The sequence below is a fragment of the Falco naumanni genome, chromosome 5 (assembly GCF_017639655.2).
Source record: "Falco naumanni isolate bFalNau1 chromosome 5, bFalNau1.pat, whole genome shotgun sequence".
Taxonomy (NCBI): domain Eukaryota; kingdom Metazoa; phylum Chordata; class Aves; order Falconiformes; family Falconidae; genus Falco; species Falco naumanni.
Window position 1 is genome coordinate 10,601,773 of NC_054058.1, and position 25,718 is coordinate 10,627,490.

A 25,718-nucleotide genomic window follows, 5' to 3' on the forward strand; every position below is an offset into this window, starting at 1 on the left:
TGATGCTGCAGTTTTTACAGGGGATTGACACCAAACTGTTCTGTTAGATAAGAGGTGGGAACATGGTTTACTTATGCTGTTCCTAATTCCTAATATAACCAATAAACATCACATTGTGCAAGATAATCAGCACATTTATGAAGACAGCATAAAATCACTACAGAAAAATGCCCCACCCCTGAAGAACCCACAAGCTTTTGTGAAAAAAAGATGAGGAAAAAATTGAGGATCAAAACCAAAGTGATCCTGGCTGGGATGCAAGCACATGCTGTACTTACACGAAGTCTCTTAAAAAAACCCAGACGGATGACTCAACAGTTGCTCTATTTATACCTTAAAAAGGAGTAGGAGGATTTGGGGGATATAGGGGAAGACACAATGATGACTTGGGAAAAATAAGAAATTTGTGGAGTGAGACAGAGTGGAACAAATGGAGCCTGGAGAGGCAGGGCAGCTTGGGGCCAGGCTGAAATAAGACAGATGCAGGGAAATTATTTTGTTGGTGCAAGTCTTCAGTGTCTTCCCGGGCCGTGCAGTCCTTCTGATGCGTGTCCACCAGAGCTTGACAGAAAAATTGAAGCCGAGGATCAGTTCACCAGTTTCTCAAGATTCTCAGTTAACAAATGTCCTTGGATAACTGCAAAGGCAGATCACCTGTGACAGTCATCAAGAACTTGATTAGAAGTATTGCAAGGCAGTGCTTGCTAGACTCTACATGAAAAGACAGAAACCCCCTAGAATACAGCTGCCAGGGGTGAATGATTATTTATATCAGGTGGGTTTTAAGGTTATCCTTAAATAGTTTATTTTTTTTTTTCCTTTGTAGCATGGAAAAGTGTACAGGGAGAGTGCTAGACAGCAAAGACTATTAGGCTGAGTAGCTGGAGCACTTATGCATAGAGAAAAGGAAGGGCAGTGACTCAGACTCTTGTGTCCTTGCCTGCAATTTTGTTTGCTGCTTTGGGGAAGGAGCACTGAAGGTCCAGGCTTTTCTTCAGTCATATTCCTACAGTCTGCTCACATGAGGAGAGACCTTCTCATCTTCACAGGTAGGGGGTACAAGAAGGAGGCAGGGGAAGAACAGAAGGACTTTAATCTCTCGTTCTGTTCCACAAATTTATGGTGTAGCCACATTTCCTTGGCACATTCAGACCTCTGAATTCTATGGACGTTTCAGTTGTGTTTGAGATTTATTGATTTCTCAGATAAAAGAAAACAATAAACAGAAACAGGAAAGAAAAAAAGAAAAGGCACATCCCCCCCCAACATTAAGAATAATTTATTAAAGCTGACAAGCTACATAAAAGATAATAGCTATGAAAGAATGTCTTTAAATTGATTTTACTAACTCTTAGTATTCTCATCCAGCATAGTTAAGTGTATTTTGAAGTAAGTGGTGGAAACTGATGTTGAATAAAAAGGCCAAAATCATGGCTCCACTAAAGTCAGTGGAAGTTTTGCCATTGACTTCAATAGGGCCAGGATTTTACCCTAAGGGTTTGTCATCAAGGTCAAAGACAGAGAGTAATAAAATAACCACACAGTTTTTTTTCAATAAGTTCAGAAAAACAGAACTGAAGAAAAGGAGTCTGAAAGGAACTCTAGGTTAAGGCTCTCAAGCCCTGCAGCCTTTTAGGGTCAATTCCTGTGGCAACAGTAAAAGAATTATGGTATGTGACACATCTGAGTGAACTGTGGCAGATTTACATCTGTTAAACTTGTGAATTCCAGTCTCACAGAACACACATTTCAATTCAAGTACGCTTAGTTTTCCATAATTCAAGTACTGTTGCACTTACCTAGCTGTTCTGATATTTGTGGGTGCAGAAACTGAAAAAGAAATCACAGAAAGGTTTAGAAAACCAGCAAGTCACATCTGTTGTAGCTGTGCAGCAGACACAAGGCTGCCATCTGAAGTTTAAGTCCATAATTCCTCAGCCAGCACTGACCGCGGGTAAGCCAGAATGAAGAAATGGAATGATGGTTCCCAATTGTGGCAACATTTGGGGCGCTAGAAACATAATGGATGGATGTTGTCTATAAAGTCAGTCTACCACCTACTTAGTAGCATTTTTTTAAGGGAAAGAGACAGCAAACGAGAGCAAGCTTTGTGATCTTCTGCAAAGCAATTAAAATGCCTTGGGGTTTATGGTGAATGAGATCAAAAGGTTTTCTGAAAATAATCCTGAAATCCTGAGATTTCAATAAGGAAGAAAACTCTGGATCTGGTCATCATATAACTTAGCAGAGAGATACTTCCATGTTACAGACATGTAAAGGACAGTTCCAGATTCTGAAGAATAAATCACCATTTATGATAGTCCCTTCTGCCTTTCCATATGGGTAAGGTTCATTGCACCACTTGTACTCCACCCTCATGGAAAATACAGGGATCCAGTGGAACAAGCTGTGTAATTCACTCTGTCATTCCCTCCGAATAGGCACAAGGCAAGGGCGGTGGGGGTGAGGGGGGGTGGGGGGGGGGTGGGGGGGGGTGGGGAATGCAGTTGCTGAAACTGGGGATAGAAAAAGTTGATCTGCCTTTCCGCCAGAGGAGGACTGTTCACCACGGTGTGTAGCCTGTACAAAAGCAGAGACCACAAAACAGAACAAGGGCTCGATGAAGACAGAGATCTCCTGGGAAGGAAAATAAAAAACCTATTGGTAGAAAAAGGACGATCTAACAGAGGAGGTGAGCTGATTGTTAGAGATTACCAAGGAATACAGGTAGCAGAACAGCGAGAACAGGATACAGTAGGAAGCCAGAGAAGAAGGCAGGAGGGCAGGGAGCAGGGATATATTCATCTATACATCTGTCACATCTAACAACAGCATGTATAGACCCAGTACACTAAGTGTGAGACACAGGTATGCCAGAACCACTACTTGTACAACACGTGAGTGTCTCAAGTCCCTTTTGGTCTGGCTTTATCTGTGTGCAGCAGACCTGTGCACAGCCCTCTGAAAACTCACACTCACAGTGTGCCCGTGCGCCCGCGTCCTGGGGCAGGTGAGGTAGAATAGAGTATCGCTAACTCCAAACCAGTGGAGTGGTCTATGCAGAAACAGAAAGCTAATTTATTGTTTAATATATTTTTATTTAAATTAAGTTATTTAATTTAGTGTTTAAATAACTTATTTAATTAAGTGTTCAGCAAAACACTGTGCTTCTGGTACAAACAGGTCCAGTCAGAAGGGCCGAGCCCTTACAGATATACACGTAATTTTCTTGAGAATGCAGACAAGCGAAGGGAAACCAGATGTGCTTATTTCAAGGTGACAAGATAGCATTGTGACTGAAATGAGGTATTTCTCTGGGAAGGAGAAGATGAAAGGAAGGAGAGGATTAAAGTTTGTTTGTTTTCAAACAGTTATTCAGTTTTCAAAATGGAGGCTGCCATTGGGTTGTTGGCAGAAGGCTGGGAGAGCAGAAATGAGGGAGAAAAATGGGATGAAACTGTCACATTCTTGCACCAAGAGTTGTAGTGCGGGAACTGAGAAATAATTTGACAGCGATTTTCTGTTTGGACTGGATCAGCCTCTGCTTTCATGAGTCAAAAATAATAAATGCTCTATTTCTAACATCATAAAACTCCCATTAAGAAAGTCCAGTAGCAATAAGTTTTTGGAAGACAGGGAAAAAAAATCAGACCAGGTTTACACTGAGAAAGCTTTAAGTCTTCAATGTGTCAGATATTTTGGGAATGATTTACCACACTTTCCTCAAAATAAACTGTAAACTCAATAAGAAGTAGACAGAAAACAGGCCTCCCTATTGAACTTTGACACAAGAATAATGAAACTCTCCATAACCCACATTTGATTTGTTTGGGATTTTTTTTTTCTTTCTGTTTATATAAATTACTTTTTAAAAAAATGTTCTTGCTAAGAAAAAGGAGGAAAAGAGCTCATTTAAAAAAATATTTCATAATCTTTTAAGCATCACTCATATTGGTGTTTCTAGTTAGCATCTTCAAGGCCTTCCTTGGGGATGTGATCTCAAAGCTGCTGACACCAGTGTTGAAAGATTCTAACTTTAGTGGCGTTGAGACTTTTATCTAAGCCACTCTTCATCTAACACATTTCACAGACCAGTGCCACCAGCAAGGATGATTCAATTAACAGAAATAAGAGCAAACCTCCCAGGAGGCAGAAGCAGGACACTATCAGTGGATTCTCAGTGCCTGAAGATCCCCTTGACATTGGAGGCAGACAAGAGAGATTTCTGGCTGTATTTGGAGCAGAGGACACAAGCATCCTTGTGGCAGGCGGTCACTGATGCAGCACGTCAGCATCTCTCCCATAATTCTAGCTCCTGCATCATACGGTAACATACTGGCATACATGTGCCTTAGAAATGTGTGTAGTTCATCCGTAAGCCCGTAAAATAGTCATAGATCAAGCAATACATTTTAACGGCTTTTATGAGCTATTGCTTTTCTTCATACCATCTCTCCTCCACTTTATACTAATTTGTATTCAATACTGCTACCCTGAAAGCTTCTGTAAAACTTCCCAAGAGATCTATCATACCTTGCCTGTTTTCCCAGGTTTCTAAAATTAATTTAGATCAATTATTTAATATATTCAATCACTTTCTCCAAGCCATTTACTGCAGATATAGCCAATTATTCAACATAAAATACAGCCAGATCATTTCAGCACAACTGAAAATGTGATTTATCATCACATTCAATTAGAACCCACTGAAGGCAGTGGCAAAAATGGCATTCAGCTGAATAAGGATCAAGTCTTTAATTTACTGTGTCACAGGAGTAACGCGTGGTAATGAAGAAGGCTAGGATACATACGGGATTCCAATTTCAAACAGATTGTTTTGAATCAGTTGTTTTCCAAGCATAATGATGCTCAGCTGAATACAGAGTTCCATCAAACAGCCTCCTGGAGCACACTGTAATTAAACAAAACCATAGAGTGTGAAGGGATTAAGAGAATTAATTTAAAAGCACCCACCTGGGAGAGCTAATGATGTCTATACGTGCTCATCGCCCCTGCCACCAATTTGTGCAGCACAGAGCTCATCGATCATTGCAATTCTATGCTTAACAAGGTATTTCATCTCCACTCATAAAACTGCATTATGGAAAATATGCAGAGCTCTGAAATAACTTACTGTGCCCTGGGGCTACTATATTTCCTTTTAAAATATTTACTATATAATCAATGTAATAAACATAATGCAGTATCACCAACCTGATGTCTCCCAAGGGGGAAGAAAGTCTTCAATCTTGTAAAGACTTATATGCAAGCTTTATTGTAAAACCCTGAGTACATCTATCGATTTTCAAGGGAATACCCGCAGCAGTTAAAAGGAATTTTGGAAAACAGGTTTAGCACAAAATGGCTATAACTTTCTAATCTATTAAAATTGTTAGGCTTCCAGTGATCTACAGAATGATAAGCCAGAATCAGTTCTGGCTCTCCCATAGGTTTCCCAAAGGCATAAGTCATATTAAGGAATGTTTGTGCCTTAGTGTCCAGTAAAGCATAGAAATGGTGAAGCTTCACCTAAGAAAGACCATGAAGTACTCAAAACTGCAGAAAGAAAGAAAATACAAGTGCCTCAGATGGAAAACTTGGGTTTTGACTATTTATGTCAAAGATTTAACATCTTGGCTTAACATGTTTTCTATTTTTCCTGTATTGTCTAGATTCCGCTGAAATGCCTGTACATGTATCTCTTTTTGTTAAGGTTTTTTTTCATTTGAATTTCATATGCACTTACCTCTTCCATTCGATAACCATCAAATACATATACATAATGACCAGGACGGCCAATGAATCTGAAAGCAATAACAATATATGAAATGATACAAAAATAGGAAAAAAGTTAACTTTAACAACATTACGTAGTTCATTCATATCAGCTAAAGTATTTCAGAACTAGCTACCTCATCATGAATTTTAAGACTGGAGAGCTATTTAACTTTGATTATTTCAAATTATTTCAAAGCAGTAGACCTCTACAAATATTTTTCTACTACACCTTTACAAAATAATTTTAATAAAATATTTCTCTGTGATAAAAAAGTATAATAATCTCCCTCCTTTGACCAATGATCACAAACAAAACTGGGAACATGTATCCTATCTCACATGCTCTTGCATCTGAGTAAAGCCCTGAATGGAAATATTTACATATCTATACAGTAATTTGCACAGTATAGGCTCTCCTGACTACAAGGGAAGAAAAGGAGAGGTGACTTTACTATAACCATGAAATGCAAAAATATGGTTAAAAAATAGAGGAATTGTGATATTTTTCATCGATGTCTTACAATATTTACAACTGCTGGTAAAATTTATCATTAATTCTTAAACCAATGATGCTGAATAGTATTAGTGAAGAGTACAGATTAATAAACTTTACAGCCCCCAAAAGGAGCAGAAAAATGGTATGAAATAGAATCCAGAGGATGTATTAAACATTTTTTCCAAAGTTTTAGCAAACAATTATTTTAAGCTTCCCATTCAAAAGCATGAGTTATACTGTGGGTAACTGGGTCCCAAAAGACAATAATCTTGAATCCATAGGAAGTCACACTTATTCAGCAGTACAGCTGAATTAGCTTTTTCGTCAATCAGTTCATTTGCCAAAACATGCAACTTCTAGTTGACTATAACTATTTCTTAATTTAACTTGATATGGGCAAATAGTGCAAAATGTTGAGAAAGTAATAGAGAAAGTAGTTCCGTAATTTTAAATGAAACCGGAAAAACTTTCCTTGCTAAATGATGCTTTAAGGAAAATGTGGAAAATTAAGACCTGTAAGCACCACTATTCACTCAAAAATGCAACACCTTTTTTTAACTAAAGAGAGTTATTTTCTGAGGTGTAGATTATTCTTATTTTAGAACACAAACAAAAACGGTTGCATTTCAGAACAATGCTCTACTTAGAAGAGAGACAGGACAGTACTCAACTTCATGCCCTGCCATATGAAAGCAAGCTTTATACAAACAACCCTCTTTATGTTATTTTTTCATTGCTGGTGAAAGTGGCCAGTGCCAGACTTAGTTTGGTAGCCCTTTGTGCCCATTTTTAAAAAACAGATCCACTAATATAGATACACACATAAATATATATATACATGCATATCTATATCTAAAGGACAATTATCCTACCTTCCTTTAAAAAACGCAACATAAAAAATTGGTGCATAAGAATTCACAAACTTCAGCAGGAATGCCTTCAAAACCAATCTCTCCTCAAAGGTTTTCTCTGTTTTTGGTACCTCTGAGCAGGGAGGGAGGAAAAAGCAAAAAGCAAACCAGAAACATCAGTTAGTAAATACGTAAAAAGTCCTGATATCCCCAAATACAAAACCAAACTGCAAACTTTGAGCTCATACTGGTTTTTCTTTTGTACTTTTCATTTGCACCAATGCACACCAGGTCTGTCACCAACTTCTGATTTCCAGAGCATCTTTCTGAATTTCCAGATGGAAACGGAATATTCTTTGATAGAAACGCTAATAATGACAACGAAATGAACCAGATTCTGTGACAGGCCTCTGACAGCTTATCCCAAGTTGCTTTTGGCTGTCTATCCAATACCCTGGAGGCAAAAAAACCAACAGATCCTGACACCTGGCCTGGACCTGACAATGCCCCACTTTTCCAGTCTCTTCCATTGCCTTGCTGAGAGACCTGGGCAGACCACATCACCTTCCTGTGCTTCAGGCCACATCTGTGAAACCTTAGCACAGACGTCCACTGCCATTTACTCTGATATCTATTACATGATTCAATATATAATATCATCAAATATATTTTATTAACATAATATTTGTTATTTTTAATAATAGGATAAATATTTGTTACATATTTACGTGGTTCTCCATCTAGCTATCTGGAGTTTGAAGAAAAAAATAATTTGATCTTGATATTCAATTGCATAAAGCTACAGTAGTATAAATGGCTTTAGTGTATATAAGCATATGTTTATTCACATACATAAGTGTATCAGTTACACAGCTGAAATAAAAAAAACATTCATATTCTCAATGTATGAATGATGAAAGCAAAGTACAAAGACTTTCATCCACAAAAAAAAAAAAACCTTAAAAGCTTTCTTAACTTTGTGTGCACAACTCTTTTTTTTTTCTAATGGGACTGTTAATGTGCTTAAAGCTAAACACAAGACTAAGTACCATTCTGAATAAGGCATTAAGTGAATTGTTAATTGCCATGCAAAATAAATGCACATTTTTGCTAACGCTTCTCCATTCATTTTATATATCTTACATTACTAGACTGTTCTAGATAACTTGTAAAAATGTGTCTTAAACATTTCCAGTATTCATTACTCTATTCCCAGATTTATGTCCAATTCCCATGGAAATTTTCTAGCAGCAGAACACATTGGTGCAAGACCAAGGCTTTTCAAACTGACAGTAGGATCTTCTTTTAAAAATTCTGTATGGGTTAAACCATTGTGTTGCCATGCTCATCCTGAGCTGCTAACTAGTGTGAGAGCAGATAATTTTACTGTGGTCTATTCTTGACTGAATAGCATGTAGCTAAGATGTGTGAAATAATAAGGTAGATCCAGAGCTCTGGCTTTAAGGACTTGATTAAAAATATTGCTGTACTTGTACAGTTTTGTTTTGGAACACAGTCTGGGTGTTTTGGTTCCTGTAGGGTTTTTTTTCTTAGAAATAAAGCATCGTGTTGATTTGAGCACTAAAGGAATAACAAAACTCTGAGTCCCCACTGCCCAGCTCTATTTGTGGTACTTTCAACAATATTTTCATAAAAGATCAACACACAATCTGTTGAGCCCTAAGTCATCATTCACCTATACGTATAAAAAAGCTTAAACCTTCAAATTATTTCAAAAATTTGCAGGTGATTCTGTATGCTGGATAGATACTCAGGATAACAGATCACAGCAGCAGGAATATCGATTAACAGAGGTGCAGCTTTTAATTTGAGGGAGCAAACCCCTAGCCTTTGCCTTACGGAGAACCCCTCCAAAGATGATCTCAGCCCCTGGATGAGAATTTGCACACCATATATGGTTCCAGAGACTCACCCAGCACTTCACTCCCTCCCCGCACTCAGATATACTATACCATACTGACAGAGGCATGCATAGAATTCGTCCTTTAGCTAGTGGAGTCTGCTGCATGAGAAATGCATCCAGCCAGAATAGATGCATTAGTAAGAGAGAAAACTTCCCCCTCCCCCCCCCCCCCCCCCCCCCCCCCCCCCCCCCCAATGATACACGCATAGCATATGGCTGGTTGTGCAGTATGTTACACCAAAACTGGGCAGCTGAAACTTTCCAGGTAGAGAACGAGCTGAGACATCGGTGCACGGGACGTAGCTCACTGAAGGAGTTGCTGCCTTTATAAGGCACAAACACAAGTCATTTTGATTTTGTCCCCATTTGACTGATTCTTCCTTGACCTGAATGAAGTTACAAGTGAGTAAATGAGTCGTAAGCCAAGCCTGACACCACCTGATCACTGAAGATGACCTGTTCAACCTGACAACACCAGGATATAACCTGCACTTTTGCTGGTTGGATCTGTGACCATGTGGCATCAGCACCCCGCTTTGCTGGGTCCACTAGAAGCACATGGAGTCTTGGTGCATCTTGTACAATCTCTCTGTATTGATTACAGCAAAACTATTACTTTCCCCCACCCCCCAGGCACTGATTCAGCAGATATTGAGGCAGATCCATTATTTTGTTCCTGTGACAAATGCAATTGCTGGTACTATTCTTGTGCTTACAGATGCATTTTTTCACTTGTACAAAGATTGAAGTGTTTGCAATAGAATATAGGTTGCAATAGCAACCTATAGTGCCATGAGCTGTGCCTCTAGCCCCAAAAGTGTGTTTCTCAGCTTGTCGATTAACTGCAGTGTGGAAAGAGAATTGTTTTGCTCTGCTCAGCAAAATGAAAGTTCACAAGGTAAAGAGCATTTATCAGCGTGAATGAATTGTAATTTTTTAAAACATTTTGATTACATTTGGCATCTGAGCCTAGCACTGGAGAAAGCTGCCTGAATGAACTTTCTAACTTACGTAATTTGTAGCACTAGAGGTTATTCAGACTGGATCCTTCTTAAACAAAACATCTGATGGCTAATTAGGAATGCTGCCTAAATAAAGATAGCTGGATTAGAATTAAATGCAAAGTGTCAGGGGGACAATAATCAGCAAGTAAGAAATTCTTGTTTCTTTGACAGTTCAGAGTGGAGCACATTTCAAAGGGAGAGATTTTCCTTCTGTGCTTTCCCCAGAGAGGCAATGGCAGTGGCTTGTGTTCCCCAGCTCTTGCCTAGAAACTGCCACGGAGGAGAAGCCTCACCTTCATCTCTTCCTACTCTTTCCACAAAGTACTATCATGCCTTAACAGTTGTGCCTTTCCTTACCTGGGAAGGTGCAGGGGACAGAATTCACCAGGTCACACACAGTTAGCAGCTTGTTAGTTACATGAAAGCTGAAAATCTGGGTACAATTTTGGCCAGGACAGTAAGCCTGAGATTTTTTATGCCACTAGAACAGAGTTAATTTGTATAACCCTGCTACATTCTGCCCAAAGCAGAAACGAACAAACAAATTAACTCCACATGGTGGCCTTTTGTGAAAATGAATTGCTCTGTCTTCATTTCTTTCAAATATTTTGCAAATTTAATCTAAGTTATCAGCTGTCCTTGCTGGTAAAGCTACAGGACCATATTTCAAAACATCAGGATTAGACGTCTATTATGACAGCTACAAAACTTCAGTTTATGTTCTTCGAAAAAAATAAGACTAAAAGAGATGTTTTCACTTGTGACTTTAGAAGTGTCCTGAGAAAGTGAGAGTAGGAAACACAACTATTAAGAGTTCCTAAGATATTAATCCGAAGTCTGCTAGTTCCAGCCAGCTTCACATCACTGTAGGGTTTACAGGGAATTCCAATTTCAAATGACTAAAGTCATGCTCCAAGTGTCAAAAAGTTTCTAACTTGGATGCCTAAATTTAGATGCCCAAAACTGGCAGGTTTCAGTTGCTACAGTTAAAGGTACCTGTGATTGCTGAGTTATTTTCAGTGTTTTGAATAATTGACTTTATGTTCCTAGACTTCGAAGCATCTAGAATTAGAGGTGATGTATAAAAATGTGGGAAACAAGACTTAATGAAAGCTATAAGGAGGTCATGTTAGGACCCTGCTAGTAAACGTGTTTGGCCTAATTTGTATTACAAAACAAAACCCCAGCTTAAATCCATGTTAATAATCAAGGGAAAGTCTCACCTTTAAAAGACTTAAATACATTGCCAGGCTTGTAACAACAGAATGACATTAAAAAGAACAATCCAAACTCTAAATGAAGTAGATATTATTATTAAAAAAAAAGTGCAGCCCAGATATGTCCCCAGAATGGCAAAAAAACCCTTTGATTTGTAAGAACCTAGTGAAAATCAAATTAGCAAAATAACGTGGTAAGCAATTGCCAGGGTAGCTTTGCCAGAGCCAGCAACATTTTTGCAACAACCCAATGATTTTCAGCAAACCAAGCTCCTAGAGGTAAAGATAAATATCAAAATACACACCAGGTCAAAAATTCTCAACCAGCTCTAGATAAGTGGATCTTGGTGGATCTTGGCATAGATCCAGTGCAATGCAGAAATACCAGCTGAGATCCTGGAAATAGCACAGCTGCGTTAACATGGCATTATGTCCAGGCTAATTAGTCCTATTAGTGGCACACTGCATGTTGCGGCTTAGACCCCTCGTTCACAGAGGCATGTCTGAGCATCTTACCCCATAGGCCTGAATATTTTCACTGGCACTCTGCAGTGGGAAATCTTCCTGTTAGAACCCCCTTGCATACTCTCATGTCAATACATGTAATGTACTAATGAGGAATGTGGTGAGATACTTTTACCAATTTCTGTCAGCCATTTGGCAACAGCTCCGTAAATTTCATCAAGCACAAGTATCACAACGAGGTTAATGATGACAGCAGTTGCAGTCACAGTCACTCGAACGTTTGACTTGGTTGTCTCATTTGTGCTGAATGACAAAGCTGCTGCTGTAGTGATTCGGTACACAATCACACCAAACACTGCTGAAAATGTCAGCATAATCTGCAAAGAGATGTACAGATAGATTAGTTCAAGTTTGATACCAGCATTTAAACAGAAGCCTTGACTGATATGTTGGGTTTGTTCCATGAATTGTCATTGTGTGATTTCTTATTTCCACAATAATACAAGGATAGTCGAATTAAAATGTGAGAATTCAAAACTCTCTGACAGGGACGTAATGAAGAAAATGGATGGAAAACTGAACTGGAACAATACTTGAAGATGTGTATGTCCTCTCTGATCACACATTTTTCGTGCAGTACTGGCAAAACTCAGGCAGTTTGGACTCAAATGCAGGTATTAAGCAAAGTCTTTTATCTGGCAATAGGTTCAGATGGCTTGGACTGAAGGGCATACATGTATGTGCAGTCCAGTAAATGGGCTTTACTGGCTGAAACAGCGTCACCTCTGCACAGCTGAAGTGGCACCTTACTCTCCAGTTGTGTTTGCTCAATTGTTGCCATGAATTAAAAAAATAAATAAATAAATAAATAAATGTTCCCCTTGTTATTTTTTCTTTTAAGACTGACCTAAACAGGGACATTAGGGCTTCACTTTACATTTCTGTCCCAGAAATCAATTGGTATCCTGGCATCCTTCATGGGCTGGCTTTGACCCACGAGATGAGGAAATTCAGCCCTGATACTTAAGGTCAAGTTCCCACAAGAAGAATTTTAATTTCACAAGGCTGTGGTATCCTGTCTTCACTAAAGACCTACCCCACAATGAAAAAAAAATCAATAAAATAACAATAAAAAATAGCAAATTTTCATAGCCATAGCATGAAAGGGGGAGAGGATGCATTTTCTTCTTTCATTTTTGCCTTTGGCAAGAATTCCAATGTACATTCATTATTTTAGGTAAAACATCTTGAGATCCTCAGATGAAAGAGACTACCTAAATGTGAAAGATTAGACTATTGCAATTATTTCAATGAGCCTACGGGCCCGGATTCACAACACAGGTTTAAGGAAATTTAACAGTTCATTTTAATGACCTAGCAATAGTTTATTGAATTCCTGTATACAGAGGAAGGGCGTCTCGTGAAAAAGCACTATTGCAGAAGAATCAGAACAAGAATCAGAGCTGTATTAAAGGTTGGAGATGAAAACAGGGGCACATTTTGTTTTAATGGAGGACTAGTAAACATACTAAAAAATAATGATTTGGAGAAACTTTTGGAGATACCAGATGAAATTCACAAGTATGTTTTGTGAGAAAATGATAACAAAATATTTGATCTAGTAAAACATCCAATTTTTACGTTTTAAATAGATGTTTCATTTACTTTAAAATGAAATGTAGTTAAGCAATGAATTTTTGCTTCATGCTCATACTTTTCATTCAAATACCAGTCTAAAGAAAAAAAGTCTAAATATAAAATCCTTTAAATGAAAACACTCAAATGTTATAAAATATTATTTCCTTTTCTTTTGTAGTTTTCATTGTGTTGAGAAAACAGGTCTAACTTTTCTGCCAATTTTTTTGTTTTTTCCTTTGACTTACCTACCAAACATGTAGACAACAATCTGATTCATGTTGAACAATCTGCTCCACTCTTACTATGACAGAAGTAGTTCATGAACACAAAGATCAGAACTTTTTCCTAACTTGCCCATTGCTGAAGCAGTTACTATGGTAGAAAGTAATATCCCCAATAAAGAGAGAAAACAAAACAGCACCACTTGGCAGTAATCTATTTTTTATAACTTTACATTTAAAATTTACATTTAAAATTTAAAACATAATTTTAATATGGACAAGAAAAACCAGCAAAGTAAACTTGTATGCATCGTTCTGGAGAAGAGCTCTCTGGTCGTCCATGGACCCCTATCTCCATGACAAGGTTCCGCTTAGAAATGATATCTCAACAGTACAGGAGGAAGAATCATCAAGGACAGTCATCACTAAATAGAGAAAGGAAATTTCAGGCCATGGAAGTTGAATAGCAAACTCTCAAACCTGACCAAAGGATTTAAGGGATCCATGGCAATGACGAAGATGACTAAAGGATGAGATACTGTCAGAGGTTTGCATTACTGCAGGCTTTTCAATTCATGCAGTGCCATAGTAAGATATATGAAGTTACCAAACAAATACGTTTTATTTGTTTAAAGAACAAAGATATTTGTTTTGCAAAAGCACCAGGGCTTCAGAAACTCCTTGGTTGCCCAGCTGTTTTTAAACATCTGCTTAGACACAGATGGAAAAACTTTCCTTTAGGAGTCTTCCTTATATGTGCATCCAGCAACAAGAGAAAATTGAGGAGGGCTTGCAGGACTGCACAATAACTGAGAGCATAGTTCTCACTCGCCAGATGGTCACTCAGAGGGAATGGTTCCTGTATCTTCACAGCATTTCTCCCACTCCTGAAAACACCTCTTTTACCCAATTTCACATCAGACAATCACCTTTCAGGTGACCTACTTAGGTTCTGGTACCTAATTTGGGCTTTGTTGTTATTGTCAACATTTCATCTGGCCAGTTCTATCCTCTACTATGGCAGACAGTTTCTTCACTGAATATCTAAACTAGTCTGTCAAGGACTGAATTGCTTAGAAACAGATGTGAAAATTGGCTGCAGAAAAGGTCACCTACTGAGCCTGGTATGAATGAAGACAAACAGGAAAGCATACGAGATCTGAGAAGGAAGCTATAAAACCCCATGGGCTAGACTGCTACCTTCATCCAAGTAGGATAACAATTTAATGTCCAAATAGTTCTTTGGCTCCCCAGTAGAGCTATTCTAGTCAAGTATTATGCCACGTGAGTGAGAATAGGGCAGTAGGGTTTAAAAGAAGGAATGGGCTGAACTCCTGCACCATGACACTGATAGGTTTTCTTCCTTGCTCTGAGCCAAACACAACGAATACCAAGAAAGGCTCCAGTGATGGCATTGCTCTGTGCCACCCTGCTCTCTCCCAACAGCTCCCAGTGTTTTCATCACATACTCAGAAATCTTTGCCATAACATGTACCTCCTAAAAGTGGAGTTTCTAAACAGTGACATATGTCATAACTAATCCCACACAAGCCAAACTTGTATATGCCCAGCTAAGCCTAGATCTCCTGCTACCACCAGTCTTACTAGGCAACAACAAGACTTGTGAACTTCTTTTCTAAAATCCCTGCAAAAGGCATTGCTTGAATCAAGGTTGGATCTTCTGCTCCTTCTGCAGTCAAGTGAGGCTTTGTGTACCACAAAAGAACTGCAACCAGATTTTAAAGCATCCGTAAATGTGCAAAACAATCCTTGAAATTATTTGGTGGTGTGAAACACCAAGACCAATTGGGCAAGAAAGCCAAACCCAACATTTTTTCCAACTTGCACTTTTAAAGAAACAAACAGCATGCCTAGCTTAAGAAAGATGGAAGAAAAGCCAGAAAGAAAAAGAAAGCAAAATAGAACATGGTTCTCGAAAGAGGATTCACGAAAGTGAGGTACACAAAAGAAGTACACAAATGAAAAATGAAGATAAAAGGATTTACAATAAGAAAGCCATTAGCAGCTTCAAGAATCATCAGGGGAAGTATGGCATGTAAAGCTGCAGGAAGGAGGGTCAGAACACAACAGCATCATTCTATAGCCAGGTAGACATCTTCATGGAAAATTCATGTGGGTTTGTGCTGCCAGACCCTTTGGACCTGGAAAAAGTAGTATCAAAAATTCATCACTTCTGCAGCACTAGAAACTGCAGCACATGTGTGTGCATATCTGTGTCTGAGTCTTCTATGTCTGTGGCTGTATATGTGCACATGCACATACACACAAGATTTCAGCATCTATTACTGCAGACTAAAAAAATCAGTCTGTGTGAATAATAACAGAGGTAGATGAGACTGATTTAATTTCCCCAGTGCAATTCTATTGCACAGACTGACAACAAACTTTAGTCTGGTGTTTCCAATACCTGTTTAACTAATTAGCAGAAAAGAAAGAAACATCATGTACAGTGAAGAGCAGACTGCAATCTCCATGTAGGAAAGCAGAGCTGGCTCTCCCTCAGCAAGAGCTGACTTGAATTTCACGCATGGTTTGTAAGTTGTCGCCTGTAGGCGCTTACGTCTTACTAATGCTCAAAATATTCTAAAAAAAAATCATTGTGGCCACTTCTCCAAATGGTGACGCCAGCATAGTTCCACTAGTCACTAACAGAAGCTGAAGAATCTGAGAGCTACAATTTACCTTTATAAATCTCCCTGAGAGGTTAAAGTGAGCAGGGAGTGTCATACGTAGGCTATGACTCGGGAAAGCACGTGAAGCACATACTTAAAGGAGATTTAAACATGTGGTTAAAGTCAAGAGCACGTGTAAGCACCTTGTCTGCAAAAGAATGACTTGTAAAAGCTAAATTGGGGCTATATGCTTAGTCACACTCAGCATACCCTGCTTTAAGCGAAGTCCCAACTGATGCCAGTTAGAGGTTCTGTCTAAAAAGCGAATGCTTGGCATGGCCTCAGGACAATAAACTCACTCAAAATGTTGTAAGTACATACATACATGTATATATGTCTGAATGGCACACTTAATACGTACAGAAAATATACTTAATATACTATATCTTCATAAATATATACATGTATATTTATAAAAATGCAGACATTAATTTGACCTCAGCATGAATGTAAAATGTTTTTGATTGTTGGGAAAAGAAATGAAATCTTCAAGGGACATCTATTGCAGTATATGCAAACTCAATTAAAATAGAAATACACTGATGTATTTTAAAATATTTTAGCCCCTAAGTAAATTTCCCATGTTAGATGCTCCTGTGGTGTAAACCAGCATATTTCATTACCATTTCACACCATCTCTAGATGCGAATATATGCTTTCATTCAGGAGTTTCTGTAAGCAGAGGGATAATGGGATCCTTGACAAAGTAATTTAAGGTTTGTTAGCCAGGCTTTCCTATTGCTGTTCACAAAGTTTAGCAGCTTGATGATGTGTTTATGGTCTCTTGGAAATTTCACTAGGACAGTGGTGTCCACACTTTACAGTTGGCTGACCTGCATACCTTACTCTTGTTCTCAAGTGAGGATTGTATACCGTGGTCTTCCTTGACTACAGTATAGTCCGTCCCTGAGTCCGTGTTCTACAAATACTTCCCAGCAACAGATTTATTTCACCTGTACATCACCTGTTCGGTAGGCTCAACACTTCCGAATGTCCTTCTGACAGAGCACACACAATACTGTGCACACAAGCAAATACATAGTGGGCTTGCCTTCATCAGGTGATGGAGGATGGAGCAGAAACCCTGTGGGAGATACAGCATCTAACAACAAGCTTCTGTCATTACAGCAAATCACCCAGCCAACAGCCCTCTTATAAGAAGTCTTTCGAAAGGAGAGTGAAGCTAAAGGCAGGCACTGAGTTCTACCAGTCATCCTAGTAGGATGTAGAAGAATGAAGGCAGTGGGTTGATTAGTATTGATAGCATGCAGCTGTGGCCTTGCCTTGAAAGGCAGTGGTTTGATTTGCAGGGATGATGTGCAGGTGTAGTTTGTTCCTGCTCAGTGGTTAAATAGCCCTGAGGAATGTGGGAGAGGTGGTTGGATGGAGGAGTAGTGTGGTCTGGTCTTGCCTCTGGAGGAAGGAGAAACAGCATGGACAGTAGAACCTGGCCTGTGGTAAAAGTCTTGTTGCAGCCTGCTAGTTTGTTTGTGCTGCAGTAATGGGTGCCCAACACAGCTGAGACAAGCAGGAGAACCTGCAACCCATAGCAGACACTGTGAGAGGTGAGCTGTTGACAACTAATTGATATGGGTGTATTGCAATATTTGTTGTCCATCTTAACTCAAATTGCAACTGTATGACATGTATTTCTCACAAACTATATATTATAACCCTAGATTTCTTTGGGCTTTTAGCATCTTTGAGAACACTAATTCAGGATTCTAATCAAGATGCTTGTTGCAAAACTTCTCACAGCTAGTAAATCTGCAGAAATGCAGACTGTTACCATAAACAGAATCAATCCAAAGTTTGCTGCATATCCAGGCATACGGTCACTGCATGTCAGCTTCTCCTGGTCATCCTGTGACAAAACACAAAGATAAAATAACAGACATTACAGAACTGTACAATAGCAAATATTAATAAGACCTGTTATGGAAAAACATTCTCAATTTCCGTAGTCCTGTTGTAATTTTGAAGATTATTATATTTAAGCCACAGATATTTTAAAGTAGACTTTAATTTGAGAGAAAAGAGGGTAAATTAAACATAGACAATGTCTGCAAAAATCAGAAAATATCATATGCAACTATGGCTTTAACATTTGAAAAAATGTATTCCGGTCTTACTGAATTTCATAATATTAGGAGAAAGCCCTGAGACTCACCTCAATTTACATTTAGGCAATGCAAGAGTCAGCCATTTATTTTTAATTGCTTCTTGTAAACCTTCAGAAGAATAGTGTTTGAGATGGAAATCATGAAAAGAATACTTATTACAACTGAGCCCTTATTTTTTTTGTTTAATGGTTAACTTAGCCAAATGTGGCCCCTAAGATAATTCTTGCAGACAACCCGATCTTTCTCCTGGTGCTTGGTCTACAGTAGAGAGAAACTACAAAGGCAATCCCCCTCTGTGATCTCTGCTGCTGACCCTGGCTTTTTCATGTGCGAACAGCATCCCTTGCTTCATTGCGTAATTCAAAGCAACTGTGATCAATGAAATCTAGTATGCTCTTACTCTCCCTACACAAACTCAACTCCATCTCTAGCAATGTGTACATCTAAAGAAGATATTTAAAGATAGATTGATATAAGAAATTTGATTCCCTCCTTTCAAAATAGGTTTCTTCAAATAATAATAAGGTCATTACTTTTTTTAAGTTAAACTGAAACTATATAATCGAATTAACTAAGGACACAGAGCCAGCTGCTGTTTGCTTTTCTGTGAACCACCCTTGCTATCCCATGGACTAGGACTTCACTTAACATTGGAGTTAACCCAGAGTTATTCTAAATTTGAATGATTCAAATCAGATTAGAATTTGGGTCAAAGGTTTCAAATAAATGATTTCTAAGGCATGATTGTCCTCAGATAAAAATAAAAATCTGGGAGTATTATGCCTCTGCAAAAGGCTTTCCCTAAGCAGTGCTAGGAAATCAATGTGTATTCCAAGTGCAGAAATGCAGCCATGAGTTTTCTCATGGAGTTTACTGGGATGTGGACTTAGACCTAAGACGTGATCATGCCTACACATCCATTGCCATTGTGGTGGTGCGTCAAGCACTGTGGGAAGTAGTATTACTCGGCATCCCCCCTTCTCAGCTCAGCTGTTCAAACAGACAAGTTAAGCACGTTTCCTTTGGGAGAATGCTGGCAGGACTGGGTCATAGCAAACCCAAGCAGAAGCACAAATAATTTGGCCCAATATATGTACATAAATACTCCATACAGTACATAAATGGAGTCCATCATTTAGCTGGAAGGCTACTTTAAAAAGCATTTCTGTGAAAGCACAGATGCATTTAATTTCATTTTGGCTTTTACCACTCAGTAATTATACAGGACATAAAGAAGGTCTAAGTGATTATACTCCAAGAAGACCTGAAGGACACCATGTCTAACAATTTCACTAGGGGGAAAACACTAAAGAAGTAAACCAGCGGAATGAGTTAATACTAGCCAAAGCAGCTAAAGGGAAGAACAAAATATTTTGTAACCATACTGAGATGGAAAGAGAAAACTGATTTACATGAAAGGGCTAGGAAGAGGCAAAAAATACTGGGAACAGTACTTCAAAAATGTCTGTAGCAGTAAGAATTTTGGAAAATAAGAAATAATAGTATCAAGATTAAACTTTCACATATCATGCATGAACCATGCCTGCCAAATCCTGAGTACAAAGTGATTAAGGTTTTTCACATTTGGGGTTTTTTTTTTGGTCAATATTTCTGGTGATGTAAGACATTTACTGTATTTTGAAACATCAGCCAGGATTCTGGCATGATCTGCTGGCTTTCCAAGTCAAGAAAAAAATCACATGCTGGGTGACTTTTGGTAACACCTCAACACTTTACAAAACTGAAAATTCAGGAAATACCTTAAGCAACATATGTCCATTATGAAAAATAAATAGCTATTTGCCACGTTTGCCCTACTCTTTTGATTTGATTAGTGTTCAGTTTTTTAGTAAAATAGAACTGAATAACTACAGGAAAGAAAAAAAACTGGGAAATTTGAGCAGTGGTTGACATGTACTTTTAGTGATTAATATCAGAAGCTAAGGTATGCCTAAGCCTACATTTTTAGGCATTAAGAGACATTAGGATTAATCCATTTAAGGGTCCCAACTTCAGGAGACTTGAAGGATTGAAGTTATTAGTGTTTTCCTTCTTTAATCTCAGCATGTGCATTAGAACGCAGAGGTATCTAGCATCACCAGTCATTTAGGAAACCCTAGCTTTAGCACCTGAATACTTGTTTTACATAAACTATTGCTTTTCAAAAGCACTTTATGCCTGATGGGTTCAATAAAAATAATTTCTTGGAATAAAGATTTAGAAGTAGAACTGATTATTAAAATTTAAATTTATTACTAAGAATAACTAAATGAAATACAGACTGCCTCAAAAAAAATTTTACCTTGCTAAACAGGATAAAAATAGTCCTTTCTGTTGTGGTGGGCTGACCTTGGCTGGCTGCCAGTTGCCCACCCAGCTGCCCTCTCACTCTCCCTCCTCAACAGGATGCAGGGAGAAAATAAAATGAAAAATCTTGTGGGTTGAGGTAAGGACAGAAAGGTAACTTACCAATTGCTATCACAGACAAACTAGACTTGATTTGGGGAAAATTAACTTAATTTATCACTATGTAAAATAGATCTGGAGGATGAGATATAAAAACAAAACTAAAAACTCCTTCCACATCACCTCTCTCCCAGCTTCCCCCCAGAGCCAAGTTCAGTCCTTCATTCCTGACGACTCTACTTCCCTCCCCCAGTGGTGCGGGAGGATGGGGAATGGTGGGTTATGGAGTCAGTCTGTAACAGCTCCTCTGTGTCACTCCTTCCTCCTTACACTGTTGCCCAGCTCCAGCATGGGTCCTTCCATGGGCTGCAGTCCTTCAGGGTAAATCTGCTCCACTGTGGACTCTCCAGGAGCTGCAGTTCCTTCAGGAAACACCCGCCTGCTCTGGCATGGGGTCCTCCACAGGCTGCAATGTGGGTGTCTGCTCCATGGTGGCCCTCTCCGCAGGGTACAGGGAAATACCTGCTCCACCACAGCCTCTCCAGGGGCTATAGGGCAATCTCTGTTCTGGCACCCTGAGCACCTCCTCCTCTCCTCCTGCTCTCACCTCGATGCTCACAGGGCTGTTTCTCACACCTTTTCCCCTCTCTCCTTGCTTTAGCCTTTCTTGCACACACTTTCCCAGAGATGCCACCACCTTGCCAAGGGGCTCAGCTGGGGTCCACTGGAGTGGCCTTGGCCTCTCCCCACAGATGCCACCCCTGCAGCCACCAGTGCCACTCGGTACATCTATGGCACTAGTGGAACGCTGTAAGGAAAATGACATTTGGGTTTGAACACTGGACAAGGCAATGCAGGTTGAACAGACGCTCCAGCAGTGCTTTCCCAGTCTCTTCTCGCAATGAATGACAGAAAGGAGGAAATTCAGAAGAGGGAGGAGAGGGTGCACATGGGAAGGACAAGTGGATAAAGGAAGGACGATCAACATGCCATTTATTCAGCTTTTTCTTGCATGTGCTTCCATTAACCTTACGTGCCTTTGCCATGAGTTTGCCATTCTCTGTAGCACTTAGCCAAAGGGAGATCTGAACAACGTGCCTGAGCTGCTATGCCATTATGAGAAGGAAAAGCTGGATGGCGATATTACTGAGTGAGTTATCATACACGGCACAAACCAAGTTCTGAAATATAAATCAGGCACGGTAAGCAGCTGAGAGCTACTTTCTGTAGCTGCCCTTGCTAAGCGAGCCAACTCTGCGCATTCGCTTGGTGTTTTCTAGCGCACCCAGCCCTACTCTCTGCAGCAGCGCCATCTAGGGGCCGAAAGCCTGTACTGTGGGGTGTAAAGACCACCTCGGCCGGGCTAACACGCTCCGCTGCACGCTGCAGCGAGGGTGGTGGTTCTAAGTTGGTGGAATTCATTCATAGACTCAGACGGCACACAGCCCGTTCTAATCAATAACCTGCATCCCAGGGCATTGCCTAGATTTTAGGCAGGGGTAAGAAACGCTTTTCTGAAGGTTGATGAAAACTTAGCCAAGCGGGCAGGGAATCTATATGCAGTAGTCCAAGAGGTGTATGCATTTATTGATGTTACAAGATGAAACTGATCATCTGAAGAATAGTCTCAGTGACAGATATGTTACACTGTGGAGTATTCCCCAAGGCAAACTATTGTAGGGAAATACTTATATGCAGACAAAAAAAACTCATAGAGGTTATATCTTTGTGGTGAACAAGACAACTAGAAGATATATTTCAGAATCTTTCTTTCAGTTTCTTTAAATACAGTGATGTATTTGCAATTGTATTGGAGGAAAAAAATAGTTGTGATTCTGGGTGTAGTGATGGATTCCTGTTTTAATGTTTACTGTGGTGTTGATTGTGTTCCTTGCAGGAACACAATTTTTTCCTACTAGAAAATAAATAGATATTAAAAAAAAATCAGAAAAGAAAAATAAATCAGAAAAGAAAAAAAAAAAAAAAACTTAAGCACCATCTAAGTTTTGCCTTATGAGTTACCTAGCATGGTAAAGATCCCACATTTGGAGCTCTGCATCCTCAGGTGGGCCTCTGAGCTGTGAAAACCTGGAAATATACTGCACTTGGACAGCACCAAGTGGCTTTGTGAAAATAGTTCTATGTTTCTCTGTAAATTAAACCACAGCCAGTTTGCTCAGATCACAAGAATTTAAGTTATTTATTTATATTATCCCACAAAAGAACACCTTCTCAAAGCAGGTGTTTCTAACCATGAGCCATGCCAGCTCAGCCTGCACTTGGGAGTAAAGCCACATGCTTTCTCTCTTCTGCATCCTGCTTTGTCACTCCAGTTCTGAAATTCAGGCTTTTCAGTGTGGTTGCACCTGGGCAACCCCAATGACTTCACTGGAGTTGCATAGAGCTGCAATAAATGACTGGAACTTAGCGAGAGATTCTCAGGGAGGAACAGAGTCCAGGACCCCTCTCTCACCTTTCTAAGGTCTTACACACCTATCAACAGCAAAAAGCTGCAAAATTATATTTCTGATGACAAAATTTAGATGTTGATCTCTAAGTGTGCCCAGAAAACATCAAACAAGTAAATGGCACTTTTATAAGTGCACTTTTCTTAGTAGAAACAAAACCTTTAATGTGTTTAAACTGCACTGTCCAAATGAGCATCTAAACCCAAGAATTATGATGTCAAATACAGCTCTTCTGTGTCTGCATAACACCCAAAATACTGCATGTGTATTGCAGGCTCAAGACAACAAATGAAATTAGCTTCTTCTGAAATATAGGTTCCCTATAATTTTACTTTGGACATGAAATGAGATAAAGGCAAGGAGAAAAGGATTTATCCTGTTTATCCCTGGAGGTTTTTTGTTTGGTTTGTTGTTTTTTTTTTTTTTTTTTTTTTTTTTTATAAATATATATCCTGTGTTTATCCCAGCCTGAATCTGTCCCTGGGAATTCTACCTTCACACTCTCACAGAATTTGAAAGAGCTTTTGGTTTAAGACTCATTAAATAGAGAACAACATTTTCTGTTCTTCTCACTTAGAAAGCAGTAAGGGTATTTTAATAGCAGAGATGGGTCTGTTTTGCAAGCAATATTCTGTTTCAGGCTCACACATGGAAAACAAACTGCCTAGACTCATTTGAAGACAGCTAAAGGAATGCAAAACCTTTAATTAAAAACTTTTTGCTGTCTTTGAAACATGCAGAACAGCACAGACACTCTGATAGCTTTCAGTGGAGCTTAATGGACACACTAAATCATTTGCGGAAGCAATGCAGAATAGAGAGCTGCGAGAAGTGTGTGCAAGGCTCAGTACCAGGATCATGGAAATTAGTGGAATTTAAGGCTAAGCAACATTATTGTTAACCATCCATTGTCGGTCTCGTAACCACAGAACTTCCCTGAGATGATTTTTGCTATAAGGATAATAGATGTGTTTTAACAATACATTTATTTTTTTTTTACAGAAACTCTAATCACAGCTTCAGCATTTCTGTGATGAAGTCGCTTTATTAAGTTTATTAAGTCATTCCAATTGCTAATTATCCCAGCTGTCAAAAATGTATGGCTTATTTCCAAGCTGAATTTGCCTGTCTGCATCTTCCAGCCTGCAGCTTCCCCAGTTAAGAGCATCTACTGGCAGATTTGGGGTTTGGCTGTAGGTTCTTACAAACTGTGATCGGGCCACCTCTTGGCTTTTCTGCCAGCTTTGACCACTCAGAATGGAAACAGTCAAGCCCACAGCTGTGTTTCTTCCCCTGCAATGGGACTGGAAACAAATCTCCTACAGTCTACAGACCCAACACAGGCCAGTCACTTGGCCTTTGACATAATGTGGCTTATGAAAGCTTGTGTGAATAGCCAAGTCCCTGTGCCTCAAGACACATACATGCACATCCCTTCCACAGGACCAGACATACGATGCGATGGTTACTATGTTAGGTGGGGGTTATACTTCTAGTCATTGACCACAAGGAAGACTGGTGGAAAAGATGACACCAGCCTCTTCTCTGTCGACAGATGTGCCGGAAGAATAGAGGAAAGGATCCACTAATCCAAGTACTTGCTAATTCTTACCAGTTTTAACACTGTATTCTGAACTTTCTCAAAGCATATATGTGTGTGTGCATGTATATATATACACACACACCCCTAGATGTGTATGTATATGTATATCACATGCACACAATTAATACCTTGACAAAAACTAGCTCTGATTATTAAATTAGAACTGTGATTTGAGCTACAGTTCATAGATTAAATCTATTATCAAAGATCTCCAGCGCATGGTGAATGTGGCCATTTGCCCAACCATGCCAGTACTGCTGAAAAAAGGGTAAACTGCAACGTGCAAACTAGATTTCTTACTGATTTTCCATCTGCAGCAACAGCATGTACCTAGGCTATAACAGGAGATAACTATTAGCTGTAGGGTATGTAGACAGGTAGGGTCAGAAGATCTCAAAATCACATATACATATGATAATGTTACTGAAAATTCTATCTATTTCAAAGATAAAAAAAATAATGCTCCTTGAAGTAGTTTCAGGGAAGCATTTCAGGCTGCTTTCTTCACTTAGAAATAATGACAAAAGGCGAGAGCTCTGCTATCACTGTAATTTAAATTTTAAGGCTAGACTTGTTTTATTCAGAAATAAAAAATGTTCCTTTTCCTGCTTTATTTAAAATTTATTTTGCCTTTGATACACATATTAATGCATCTAGTACATTGTCGCATGTTGCAATCTTTATTGTGTAAATGGCATTAAGGTGCTTAGTCTTTATATCACTGTTTAAAATCAACTTCTTGGTATTTACATATGGTTCAAGTGAAAACTGGTGGCACTTCGGTTTTTTACAATGACAGTTTAACATATGGCTTTACAAGTATGAATTATT

The 25,718-nt window shown here is 39.1% G+C and overlaps 1 protein-coding gene across 2 annotated transcripts in view; it reads right to left on the minus strand.

Annotated features, from left to right (window-relative positions):
* The window catches only part of ANO2 (anoctamin 2), a 192,552-nt gene that overhangs the window by 29,172 nt on the left and 137,662 nt on the right, over nt 1-25,718 (minus strand). For both annotated transcript variants that reach the window (XM_040596853.1, XM_040596855.1), the window contains 5 exons: nt 18,077-18,151; nt 11,911-12,112; nt 7,147-7,258; nt 5,747-5,804; nt 4,812-4,912 (listed from right to left, as the gene is read on the minus strand). In XM_040596853.1, the coding sequence (XP_040452787.1) occupies nt 4,812-4,912; nt 5,747-5,804; nt 7,147-7,258; nt 11,911-12,112; nt 18,077-18,151 (548 nt within the window). The remainder of the gene's footprint in view (nt 1-4,811; nt 4,913-5,746; nt 5,805-7,146; nt 7,259-11,910; nt 12,113-18,076; nt 18,152-25,718) is intronic.